Genomic DNA, 13,741 nt, shown 5'->3' on the forward strand with positions numbered 1-13,741 from the left:
TTGATGTAACGCTAGTAGCCTACGTTAGAGTTGGCTTCTAGCTGCTAGCTTGTATTAATTGATGTTGTTAGTATGTTACAGTTAGTTTCTAGCTGCTAGCTTTTATTTACTGATGCAGTACTTTACAGTTTGTTTCTAGCGGGTAGCTTGAATTTAGGGATATAGTATGTTACAGTTGCGTCTAGCTGCTGGCTTGTATTTATGGAAGTAGTATGTTACAGTCGGCTTCTAGCTGCTAGCTTGTATTTATTGATGTTTACACTAGTATATTACAGTTGGTTTCTAGCTGCTAGCTTGTATTTATTGATGTTGTTGGTATGTTAGTTATTTTCTAGCTGCTAGCTTGTATTTATTGATGTAGTACTTTACAGTTTCTAGTTGTTAACGTGTAAGGGGCATAAAGTGAGCCAAGCATTGATTTAAAGCTAGAATGATCTGCAGATATAGAAGAATAGCATGTGCACAAACTAATGGAAACACCGAAAATCTGAAAAATAAATATCTTAGCCCTATTATAATTAGAAATGGGATAATACGTTATGGTCAGCTAATTTTCAAGTGTATCTTCATCTCGCTGTAGGTAAGCTTTCATTTGTGACCACTGTTTCTCTTTGCTAATGCAGTTTTCTTTTTTCTTTTCTACTCAACTTCCCTTGTCATATTAAAGAAATAGTTTGACATTTTGGGAAATATGCTTATTTGCTTTCTTACTGAGAGTTAGCCACTCTCATGTTTGTACGGTAAATATGAAGCATAGTCAAAAGCCGGTTAGCTTAGTGTAGTTAAAAAACTAGAAGCAGGGGGAAACAGCTAGCCTGGCTGTGTCCAAAGTTAACGAAATCTGCCTACAAGCACCTCTAAAGCTCACTAATTAACAAGTTCTTTTTTGCTTAAAAAGTGTAAAAATCAATTTGCTGTTTTTTAAGGGGTTATGTACGAGACTTTTTTTAGAGTGTTAAGGATTTTCATACCTTTGGACAGAGCAAGGCCAGCTGTTTCCCCCAGTTTACAGTCTTGATGCTAAGCTAAGCTAAGCTAACTGTCTCCTGGCTCCAGCTACATATTTAGTGTACAGACATGAGAGTGGTATCAATCGTCCCATCGAAATCTCTGCAGGAAAGCTAATAAGCGTATTTCGAACTATTCCTTAAAATAACTGCATAATTTGTGACCAAGCCATATGTTATTTTACCATTCAGCGAGTAGCTAAATAGTGCTTCTCTTAAACCTGATGCAAAACATTTGTGATAAAACTGTTACACTGCTCACTGGAATTCAATTTGACATGACTTGCCTGTGAAGACACAGTACCGGATGTAGTCATGTCAAAGTTAAAATGCCATTTTCATCTGGTGTTTCTGTTATTTTGTCCATGAACCTTTATGCAGGCATTCATACACTGCATCATCTTTTTTTCATACGTGTAAAAATGTGTCTAAATTGCATTTCACATAGTTCCTATGGCAATAGTTTGGTTCCCTATTGGAATCTGTAGCTAGCATGTGGAGTGTGAGTGGAGTGCTCAGTGCTAGGTGCATTTGTGAGTCCTGAGGGGGGAGTCTGACAAGCAACAAGAGTTCTGAGAGAAATGTCGCAGTGAAGTCGCACCGCCAGTCAGAGTTGCCACGCAAGTGCATATGTCATATACATGAAATGGCCTCAGGAGTAGCAGCTGAAAACTGTCACAAGGCGTTAAGAGTCACCGAGGCGTTGCCTCGTGCCAAACTCGCCGTAACCCTGCCTCTCTCTTACTGACCCCCCCGTTTGTCACTTGCCGTCACCTCTCTCCTTTTGCCTGACCCCCGGATGTCACTCGGGTGCAGCCATGTGCAGCCAGCACAGCAACAGAAGGTGCGATGTGATGGTCAGGAACTGTCAAAATAGGTGTCACTTTGACTGCAGAGTGCTCCAGTCACTGTGGAAAGCTGGAAGGTCAGTTGAGCGTAGGACACCTGAGACTTGACAGGTTGTTTTTTTAATAGTGAAGGTATTTTTTAAAGGATGTTCCAAATCTTAGTGTGGCTAATGACCATTCGTTTCTGTTAATGATTAAGAGATTATACAAAATTCTTAGACAATTCCTAAAAAGGATAACATTAAGCATTAACATTCATTTGAAAATTAGAGAGAATTAAAGAACATATTACAACAATGCCCATTTCAATGTACTGTCTGTTCTCTCATTCTGCTAAAACCTTAATTCACTCTTTGTCTTTGTTCCATGCCATTATCCATCTGATACCTGCTCATCACATTTCCTGTCTCTTCTTTCCATCTGTTTCTATCTGTACCTGTATGAATGAATCAGATTTTAGAAAAGCATGTGCAGAATAGCCCACTTTGTTCATCTTAAATCAAAGCTACCAATAATGCTTTGCACATTTGCTCATTGCACATTGTATACCTTTATTTTATCTTATATAACCGTAAAATAAATGTTATATTAATTACAAATATGCTGTAATGAATACAAAGTGTTCATGCATCTAGAATCAACTTCATTCTTTTCTCATTCTGTCACCATTACAGTTGAAATGGTAGCATTTTTTTCTGTATGAGTCTTTAAATCTGTTCACATTTTTTTTACCAGTTAAAAATAATGAAGTGCCTGTTGTAATAGTTTATAATTGAGCTCGAGGAATGTGGTCTGCGCTGTGAAAAAACTAGACGTGTGCCAGGAAGTCAAAGCACCACCCTGTTTCCAGCCTGTGTGTGTATGTGTGTGTCTTGTTTTTCCAGAGTGTAATTGTAATCCCTTTGGCTCAGTCAGTGATCGCTGTAATGGCACAGGATTTTGTATATGTAAGGAGGGCACTACAGGGCCTAAGTGTCAGGAGTGTCTACCCGGCTATTTATGGGACGATGGCTGCAAATGTAAGTAGAACCACAAACCTCCCCACGCAGCTCCCGACTGTTCTCCCCCTCAGTTCTGTCTCTTTCTCTCTGATTTCTTTTCTCTCTGTGTGATTCCTGAGCTTTGGCTAGAAGAATGTGCTGCACATGCGCAGGATGCCTTGACAAATACAGACCTAACCCATAACATGAGCTAACCCAATATACTAAGCCCTTTGATTCGCTAACTGAACCTGCATTTCACACTTGCTGCGGTTGCGTTAACAATGTAATATCAGCAGGTGCCCTATGTGGCTCAAATACAGAAAAAGCAATAGCATGGCAGAATGCATGCTGCTAAGTAACTCAGTTATCCAGCCATGTCGCACCCCAACAAAACAACAGCTGAGTCAATATTGACTGCTTGACAGGCTGCCTGTGATCTGTTTGAGTAGCCATCACCCCCTCGCCAGTCCACAGCAGGACAATGTCATCCAACACTAACATTTTTTTCAAGAGAATGCAGGTCATTTTGTGTTCCAGCCCATTTATTATTGTCTACTGTTTATATTTCCCCCCCGGTCATTTAGCAATGCATGCCCTGTGTAGTCATTTTTTTTCAAATGTCACCAATTTTTCATAGTTTTTTTTTTTCAAGTCAAACATCAGTGACAAACCAACAGGAGGTAGCCATAATAAAATACACACCTCATGATGAAGGATTTTAAGTCTTTGACAGTTAAAGAAAGAACTCTAACTTTGAGATACAAATTCCACCATTACAAACACTGTTTATGCTGCATATGTTTTGACTAAAGCACTTGTAGTTAGGGCACAGATGATCTGATCTGGCCTCTTTGGAGCTCTCTTACTTGTCTTGTGGACTTAACTTATTGTCACTCCAGCTAATAATAAAGCCATTAATTGGCATTGACCAACCATGACCCATCTTTGTATCGCTGTTTGCAACTGCGATTAATTTACTTTAGATTTATATTTATCTATTTGCCTACCTCCTGTAGCTCAACATTAGTCTCTGTCCTGGCTAACAAAGGTGTCCTAAATAAGACGCCTCAACAACGTAAGATAACATGATTTTGAGGGATTAAATTCTAGTGGAGGCCTCTATTTCTTCCTGTATATGTAAGGTGATAGCCAGTGTAAGCAGAGTGTAGTTTTATCGTGAAGAATGTCAGCAATTGGTGAAAAAGTTTGTCTGCTTCCTATGACATATTCATCCAATCATGGAGCCTGAAATATTTTCTGATCTACTTAGAAGTCTGTGAATGTGACCAGTCATATGAAAACACCCAACTTAGGACAATAAATGCGCAACATAAACTTTGAGAAAAGATGAATGATGGCTTCATCTGTTTGTTTGTTTGTTTTTCAAAAATAGAGATACCTCCTAAGTATTGCAGGAAAAATGTAAAGAAGAGAAACCACTTGGCCATTGGCACAAACATGGTACTATCTTTTCAGTACATTAACAGCTTTTTGTATAATTATTGAAAAAAAAGGAAGGGCTACTATAACTTAGCAAGAAGATTTCTCTATGTTAAAATGGAACTGAACTTTAATAAATAAGGCAGCTATTTGTGAAATTGATCTAATGCTGGAGCCAGTTTTGTTGTGTGGTGTACATTTCTTAAGATAACTGGACAAACATAGACAATATCCACCCTTACACAGACTGTTCTGAAAATAAATCAACCGTGAAAGAGTGGGGAGCCGCTTGAATATGAAAGCGAATATGTTCAAATGTTCAGGTAGTACATAATTGTGTTCAAGCTTTAAAGGCTAAGAACACAGAGATGCCGTAATATGCTGTTTTCACATGTGACATATTTCAAAGATCTCATACCACATTATATATAATTGATATATAATCAATATAATGTTGAACAGTTGGTGATCTATTGCTCTATGGATCTAAATTACAGGTTGCGATGTCTGTCCCTCAAAATAACAGAGCAAAGGCTTTTTGCAGGAGCTGCTAATTGGCTGTTGGTGTTCAACAGTAAAAGGAGAAATCCATTGTCAAAGAGGCAAAGAAATATAACATCATCATTTTTCTTTCAAAATCAAATTCCAACGTGGTTGTTTTCTACAGTTTCTAAAAAACGCCTCTGCATTATCCTGGAGTATAGAATGCAGTATAAGTACTATTTGGCCTTTGTTAGTCTCCAACATGTAAATAAAAGTGCTTTAAAGTCAGGTACATTATGATTTGAATTCAGCGTAAAATGAATAATCAGTTAATTTTAGTAGTTGCTGACACAGATGGATGTTCATTAACATGCACTGTTTTTGACTAATATATTCAGTGTGTATTGTGTGAATACACACTGTCAGCATTCACATCTGTTTCTACACATAAGGAAGGGGTGAAGACATAGGTTGGTTTGGCTCACATCCCATGTCATCTTATAATGAATGCATATACAAACTCTGAGGCATTACTCGGTGAAATACTGAGAATGCTGTGCTGTACAACAGCAGTAATTAAATGTTTACAAGTAACACAAAAAGTAAAGAAGACAATGGGAAAAAAAGTCAAACAGGTGGGAAGTCACATACAGCATAACAGAGCACAGAACGGATCAGTAGTTTTATTTGTCAGATTAGCTATGAAACTGTGATTAGAAAATCAAACAAACATTATTGTGTGAACTATTTGAATGTTCTCAAAACTTCTAAGTCAGCATGCCTCAAACTTTTACTCTTCATATAATGAGACTTAAGAGGTTTAATGTAATACTGCACAATTTAAAAATCCAACTTGGGATGCTCTTATACCTTTTTCTTTTGTAATTAAATTAGAATTTATTCTCTTGGTGTTCCCACTTTCCTCAATCTATTAGTTAGCATGTCTTACTACAGTACATTTCCCAAAATACCTTTGAGGCACAACTAAAAAAAGGTGTTCTCTGTGCTGTACATGTGGAGAGAGAGGGATAGTAATAGTAATGTCAGAAAAAGAAAAAGAAGAAGAATGGTGTGGAGTTATATTTGGTCCTCGTGAAGAATGCACTAGGTATTACACTCTACTATATTGACAATCTGAAAAGATGAAAGCCCTGACTGCATTGCATTCTGGTCTACTGAGGCTACAGTGGAGAAATGAGTATTTCTGCCTCTGCTATGGATTTCTCCATGTATTGTTGTTGATGTTTTAGTAACTGAAAGAAAACCTTCACTGCTCTGGCAATAACTTAAAAAGACAGTTTTCCACCAGAATTAGAAAAATACCTTTAACAACAAATCGGTCCAAAGTGAAAAATACACATAACTGTTTTAAGGTGAATTTGTTCTCACATTGGCTGCATGAAATGTTTTCCACAAGGAGTTTAAAATGGAAAACACCTGAAAGGAATGCCTGCCCAAAGACCTACTAATGCTGAGTTATTCCACGACTGAAATAGTTTGAAAACTTTTCAGTCCTGACCGTCCCTTGCTTCCCCTCTGCTGCAGTATTTATGTGCATGGACAAGACTCTATCTGCATGCAGACTGAAGAATGCAATTAAAACTCAAATCTCTCGTCAAACACACCACAGTCCAAGACAGGCACACCTAGTTATTCTGTCCCTTCTCTAAATATTATCACTCATATCAAAAGCAAACGCTACAAATCTTGTCATTCATTGCCTATGCTGGCTCTGTTTACATGCAGAGAAATGGTTAATGTGAGAGACTGAAGAGAGACAAAGGTGCAGAGCCCTCAGAATAATATTCATCCTACTGAGTTTTCAGGCTTTCAACACAATTAGCACTATTACACTTGTTTTTATTTACAACCAGTCCCCTGGAACAAGGACCAAACAAATAGTACAAGGATCAGTTAATAACCCATAATGCCTTATGCTAAATGTATGTGCCCTCAGGTTTTGCTCTCCCCTTCACAGTGTCACAGTACCTTTAATCTCATTCACCCCTCTACATTTCTTTGATAAACTTGTCATTAATGTTCTTTTTAAAAACAAAGGTATGTGTTTCATTTTGGACATTAGAATTGCTTAATTGGCAGCCAGTGAAGCGACCGCTTTGCCTGCAGAGATCGTCCATTACCTGAACTTTCCTTTGAAGTCAACTTGCTATGCAGTGTTGAGCATCATGCAGAATTAATTTAAAATTTAAAGTAGTGGTTCACTCTCAATATCTATGTATATGTAAACATAGTACACATCAAGCTAGGCAGTGCTGCTTCCCCTCATTGGAAACTGCTGAGAGTCAGTAGAAAATGACAACATTGTCATTTCTGAATGACCTTTTTAAATGCCTTTAAAAATATCTCTGTCTTTCCAGTTGTAAAAGAAAGAAACCATTTTGCCCAATTCACATGTTGCTGTATTTAGGCTTAGCCAACTTTCTGGAAGACAGTGAAGCAGTTCTAAATGGAGGCTGAATGCAACCTGAGGAGAAATATCATGCTGCTGAAGATAGCTATTAGCAGTCAGCAATCCCACATAGGCTAGCTATTGTTAGCCAACATTTATTTCTTAACCAATTAATTCATATTCTATGATGTTATGCACTTGTTTGACACTGGAGTTTAGCTAGTTAAGACTGCTGCTAAAAGTTGTTTTCAGCTAAAACTTACACAATTCAACCAACCTTTGGAGATGAAGTTACTTACTTGTGTTATTATCTGACAATACTAGTATCATTGCTAAAAAGCTATGCTGTGTCTCAATTCGAATACTTCCGTTAGTACACTTACATGCGGTACACTGTGTACACTACTTACTTGCGTAGTGCATGAATTTCGACAGGGTAGTGTTGTCTGCAATCGAACACGACTGTTGTTGCGATCTTCATTTCCGGTAAGTGCACATCTGACCACTTCTTCATTTTCTTCTTCTTTTTAATGCTAAGCGCTGAAATAATTGTCCCCCATCCTGATGAAAACGTCTATGGTGCGTGCATAAGCGCATACATGTGCTTGTGCATGAATGTGCGGTACACAAGGGTCCCAGTTTTGCATTTTGCCATAATTGTTAGTGTGAACAGACTTATCCATTCAAAATAGCAAGTGTAAGTAGGGAAGAATACGAATTGAAACACAGCTCTACTCTTCAAGCTGCTATTGAAACACAGGGTACATACAAACAGGGTTGTATTGTCTTCCTGAGTATGGTGGAAATCAAATATTATGCAATTTAAATGACATGCTGTTGTCACGAAGCTCTTTTTGTGTCACATCTCCTTTATTTTGAGGTGCAGTTAGAAGGCTGCACATTTATCCATCATTAGCACAGCAACACAGTGATGTCTTGCGCAAGTATTTTTTTATGAAGGAATACAAACCATTTTGAATATACTTAGAAATATACGATATGTTAGCATTTTATCATGAAAACAAGGAGGGATAAGATAGACAAGATGAAAGGTCATTGTCTAATTAAAGGAGTCTCCCCCGTGTACTGATCATATCAAGGCCTCTTGGGGAAAACATGATTCTTTAATTAATACACTTGATTGCTCTTCCTTGTCATCTGGGAGGAGACATTTTTAAACAAATGCTTTCCAAAGAAAGAAGCTGTTTTTTGTAGCAGTGGTTGTAGTTTTATATATTGACTCATTTCTGCTGAGTGGTTGAATTGGTCATGAAATTGATATGTCAGTTGGAAAGGGGGGGTAAAAAGACAAAGATAGAGTTCACATGTCTTATTTGGATCTAGTTGTGCATGGTAATTGGTGAGCTGTGGCCTGAAGCAAAACTTACTGAGCCAAACAGCAGCTCCCTTTTCTCCAGCAAAACAGACGTGGCACAAATAGGATTCGCAGAGTCAATGCTTCTTAACAAGCCTCCCATCAAAGCCCTATTTGGCTATTCCTGGGAGACAGCATGCATCCAATCCTGAGTATTAGGAGAGAGGCCTGATATTTGTTATTGTGATATTTATGTCCCATAGAGTTCATAGATTGCTCACCACATTGTTTTCCACTCCCATAAAGGACTGAAATGGGCAGAAGTGGCCCCTGTGTTTATCACTGTTTATTTGTCTCTGTTGGTTTATTAGTTTGTGCGGCGCTGCTTTGTTTGCCTCTAGCTTGCTTGACAGCTTGCCTCCACCGGGAATAGAGTGGCCTCGGTGTCCCAGCTCTAAATATACACCAATTTTCACCTGACGTTCAGTTTGTCTAAAGTCAGTGCTGTTTGGGGGGAAGCCTTTCAGGCTTTGAGGAAACTGTGGATTTTGCGCAGTAACAGCTGACGGGACGGGGCTTTAATCAACTTTGTTATTAAAGAAATGGAAATGGTTAAAAGGGAATTTGCTCACACTACAGACAGAATGATTAGGTTTACATACAAAAGATGAGTAGAAACTGGTTGCCAGGTATCTATAAAGGGGGTTTGGTCTTGTTAGATACCAATAATTACTCTTCTTCTTTTGTAACCTTGTGCCATAATCTTCAATTGCATATTATATTATTATAGGAGGATGTGAAATTTTATAGAGGTTATATATTTTTTTAAACATGGAAAAATCTGCACACTATAAAAATGTGAATATATGTAAGGTGTTCTTAAATTCTTGAAGGGAAGTTATCCCCTTAAACTAGAATACTAGGTGTGATAAAAGAGCCCTTTAAACCCACTATGTGTGTGTTTTTATCTAATTATGCCATCTTTAAAATTATTGTGATGTAGAAAAATAAGACAATCCCAGTGAAAATGAATGTCTTTTTTGATACTACCACTGGGGGCGCCAAAGGTAGACATTTACAAATTTTACCCATTACTAACCTGATATATTAAAATTTTACCCGATGTAATTATGATGCATGCTCTACAGAGTTTTGCCTTACAAATATTATATATTTCATACACATTTTTGGAAATATGCTTATTTGCTGTCTTGCAGAGAGTAAAATGAGAATATTGATACCACTCTTACTTCTGTACAGTAAATATGAAGCTGGAAGCAGCAGCCGATTTGTGTATAAAATGACAGTTTGCTGTTTTTCGGGGGTTTATGTGCCCATTTGTGACTGTTTCATGGCTGGGAGAAGTTACCAGGCAACCAGCAGAGAATCCAGGAAGTTACTGGTCCCGGCCAAAAAAAAGAGTCCGGCACACAACACCCTGTAAAACAACAAAATGTTGTTTTTACTCTTCGGATTTGGTAAATAAATAAATAAAAGAGTTATACACTAAGCTAAGCTATCTGTAGCTCTCTAGCTGTCTAGCTCCATATTTACCATACAGGTATGAGAGTAGTATCGATCGTCTCATCTAACTCGCAGGAAGAAAATGAATAAGCGTATTTCCCAAAATGTCAAAATATTACCAGAAGAGTTGAGCTAAATGAAATCTGGAATAAAATGCGGTAGCACTTTACTTGAAGAAAACGTTTTGTGAGTTTTTGATTTGTTAGAATCAGAGTATGAGAGAATTCCTAATTTCCCCACAGAGATCATTTAAGTTTCATCTTAATGGGGCAACTGAGTAGATAATTCAATTCAATTTTATTTATATAGCGCCAATTCATAACAGAAGTTATCTCATGATGTGAAATAAACAGTTTCTGGCATTTGACAATGAGTACTATTATAATGTCCTTTTGATCCATCACAGTACACTTCAAGTAAAGTGTCACCCAAAAATCTCTTGCATGTTTGATTCTCACTCCTCTCTCCTGTCTTTACATTAGCCCGGGTGTGTGACAACGAGCTCCTGCGCTGCCAAAATGGCGGGGTGTGTGTCAACAACGTCCGCTGCAGCTGTCCCTCAGCCTACACGGGCCTACAGTGTGAGAAGCCCCGCTGCGAGACGGAGCTGGGGGGCTGCGGGGGCCCCGATTCGGGCCAGGCCCCCCTGATGGCTCCATCCTCCCCCAGGCTGCTGCTGCTGCTGCTGGGCTCGGCACTGCTGAGAGAGGCCTCCTGCTGGCCCGCCGTGCTCTAAAGAGACCCATGACCTGGTGGGAGTGATAAATTCCCCACCGCCTCCACCTTAACCTTCCCATCCCCCCTTTCAAATAATCAACAACCATTAAACAAGAACAATCATGAGCTTTCTGGATTGTACTGTACTGAGCTTCTCCGCCGCCAGATTCAATGGACACTCGCGCTGACGATAAAGGGAATGTGCCAGACAAATGAGTGCAAAAACTCTTCATTTAATTTCAAAGAATATATAGAAATGAAAAAACATATACTTCTATGCCAGATATTATTAAAAAAAAAAAAGAGTACCTGAGCGTTTGCCTAATAAAAGTAAAATGAGCAAAGAACAGTGAAACCCCCTTCTCCTCTAAGCCATACCAGGTAAGGGATAACTGAAGATGACACTCGTTCACTTCCTTTCTCTTATTGCCACGGCAACAACAGCTGCAACCAATCAGCTCTCGCGCGAGCCTACAGTGGCCGCCGATCCCCGGATGCTTCTGCGAGTTAATGTTGGCTGAACTGACGCCGAAGAAAACTCAAAGAAGCTGTCCCCGCTGAACGGCAAAGACTCGCCTCTGAAACATAACCGTTATACTTCAAAACAATGACAAACAGAAAGAGGAGAAAACCCAGCAAGCATTCTTTGCTGTCAGTGCATTGTGGATAGAAGGAAATCTGTCCGGACTGCCACTTTGTGACACAAAAACCTTGCCCACGTTGATCCCTCTCTAGCTTTCTGTCTCTCCTTCGAGCTCTATCTCATCCTCCCTCCTGTTCATCCTCCCTCCCTTTCCGTCCTCCAACCCCGAATCCCCTCGCCATGCTGCCACTGACCCTGTGCTTTCGTGAACGTTACTCTGTAAACCCTTGTTGGTTGAAAGATTCTTTTGTCCGATGTTAGTGATGCACATGTGTAAGAAGCCCCTTCCCCTTCCACTCCTTTCCTCTCTTGCAAAAAGATACTCCAATAAAGCTGTCTGATTCTTTTTTCTATCTTAGAGCCACCACGCTCCCTACGATCATGGTCAGAGGATAGTTTTCACCTGAGCAGACGAGAAGTGCATAGAAAACCATCGGTGTATTTGCAAGTTCTTTTTCCGACAGAGCAAACAAAAAAAGAGTCATGTAGTCCTTTTGTATCTTTGCCGAACTGTGTTTGAAAAAAGGCAACCTTTAATGTATCTATTTAAGACATCCAAATGCAGAAGCAATTGTTTATGGTTTTCTTTTGATTTCCATTTCTTTCATTCACTTCTTTCATTTGTTAATATTACTTTTAGTTGTGCAGTTGATTTTCCTTTGTATTGGCAACGTGCTGGCATCAAAGAATATCAGTTTACATATACAGTATTAATAAAGTGTAATAAAATCCCACCAAAGGACATTATAAATGTTTTGTTCTTGCTTTAACACTTGAGAATTTAAGTGAATAAAAGTTTAAAAATGAAACTGTGTTGATCATTTGTTGACTGCAGGTAGGTGCATGACTTTGCTTTTGATGGATGGAAGTAGAGCTGTCCTGATTGTTTTGGGGTTTTTTTTGCTCCTGATCAGAGTCTTTTAATACTGAGTATCTGCCAACCAAATCCAATACACTAATTGGTTTTGTGTTATGCTTTATTTTACAGGTCCATCATTTCAAAATACATTCCTAATAATTTCCAATTATTTAATTATCCTCAAAAGAACTATGTCATTTGGTACCAATTATAGTGAAACTAGAGACAGTGTTCAGCTGGTACATTTCCAGTTAATGAAATCAAAGAGAGTGATCTAGTCTGTGCACAGCAGGTCAGCCGAACATGCAAAAGTGTCAAATTTGCCTTCAGGACCATCCAATTAATCATGTATAGAGAATAAAGTTTCCAATAATAAATGAATAATGAATAAACTCTACTTGGGTTTAAATACAGCTTTTCTCTCAGGGACATCCCTGTTTTCCCTATAATTTGTTCCAAATGACAAAGTTCTTTCCAGGAAACGTCTTGAAAACGATTAGGAAATAATTTGAAAATTCCAGGCCCGTAAAATGATGCATTCACTTTAAACCATAAATCATCATACAGGAATTTAGTGGAATTTACTAATCTTTTGTCATTAACTTGATGTATAAGTTTTATTAATTTAAAGTAAATTCAACTTAAAATTTCTTACCAGACCTCCCAGCATGCATTGTTTGAAGAAAACAGACTTGATGGAAACTTGTGTGTTTTTAATATATGTTAAGCCACGCTTGTTTGTTTTGGCACAGACCATAATAAGTACCTATAGTGACCGTTCTTGTTATACAAAATGTGTTGAATCTTAATATTAAAACAATTAAGTTACTAATAAGAAATCTTTGTTGACTTCTATAAAAAACCTTACAGGTTACACTTGGAATGCCTTTACAGACTTTATTGTTATCTTATTTATATCTGCACATATAATATGCTGCAAACAGTTGAGGTCCTGCTTAAGAAGTGCTGACACGTTGGACAAACTAACATGCGATCTGTGGAACAGAAACCACCAACAAGGCCACCCTGACAAAACGATGGCATAAAAATCTCTGTATCAGCTTTGGTGATATTTCCGTGCTATTTATCTTTAATTCAATCTGGTAAAGATTTGTTTCAGTGGCATGCATTGTCGGAGGCACTGAATTAAATATTTACAAGTATTGATGTCTCCCAGAGAGCCTGTGTTCAAAGTTTATATAGTGGGTCTTGTCAGACACTCGACAGTTCATCCATAACCTGAAATATTCAAGCTGCAGCTTGGACTAAACAGACTCCATCCTTTTGTTGTTTTAAAAGTTTGACTAAGAGGAAGTAAAGGAACACTGCTGATAGCTAATATGTTTTTTATATCTGTTCTTTCCTTCTCAGTAGGACAGCATTTAGCAGCTGAGATTGTAAGTAGAGTTTTCTTTCTCTAATGTACGAGGTCCTAGTTTCTCAAAGAGAAGGCAACATCCCGTAGACATGGAACTTGATCTGGAATGTGAAGACACATGCGACATATGCCAC

At 38.4% G+C, this 13,741-nt stretch overlaps 1 protein-coding gene across 10 annotated transcripts in view; it reads left to right on the forward strand.

Annotated features, from left to right (window-relative positions):
- The window catches only part of ntng1a (netrin g1a), a 303,494-nt gene extending 292,431 nt beyond the window's left edge, over positions 1-11,063 (forward strand). For 6 of the 10 annotated variants that reach the window (XM_044176497.1, XM_044176491.1, XM_044176492.1 and 3 more), the window contains 2 exons: positions 2,740-2,874; positions 10,493-11,063. In XM_044176497.1, the coding sequence (XP_044032432.1) occupies positions 2,740-2,874; positions 10,493-10,746 (389 nt within the window). In that variant the 3' untranslated portion in view covers positions 10,747-11,063. The remainder of the gene's footprint in view (positions 1-2,739; positions 2,875-10,492) is intronic. The other 4 variants (XM_044176495.1, XM_044176496.1, XM_044176493.1 and 1 more) reach the window with 1 other exon arrangement.
- Positions 11,064-13,741: the final 2,678 nt, after the last annotated feature.

This window comes from Siniperca chuatsi, linkage group LG19, assembly GCF_020085105.1.
Source record: "Siniperca chuatsi isolate FFG_IHB_CAS linkage group LG19, ASM2008510v1, whole genome shotgun sequence".
NCBI classification, from domain to species: domain Eukaryota; kingdom Metazoa; phylum Chordata; class Actinopteri; order Centrarchiformes; family Sinipercidae; genus Siniperca; species Siniperca chuatsi.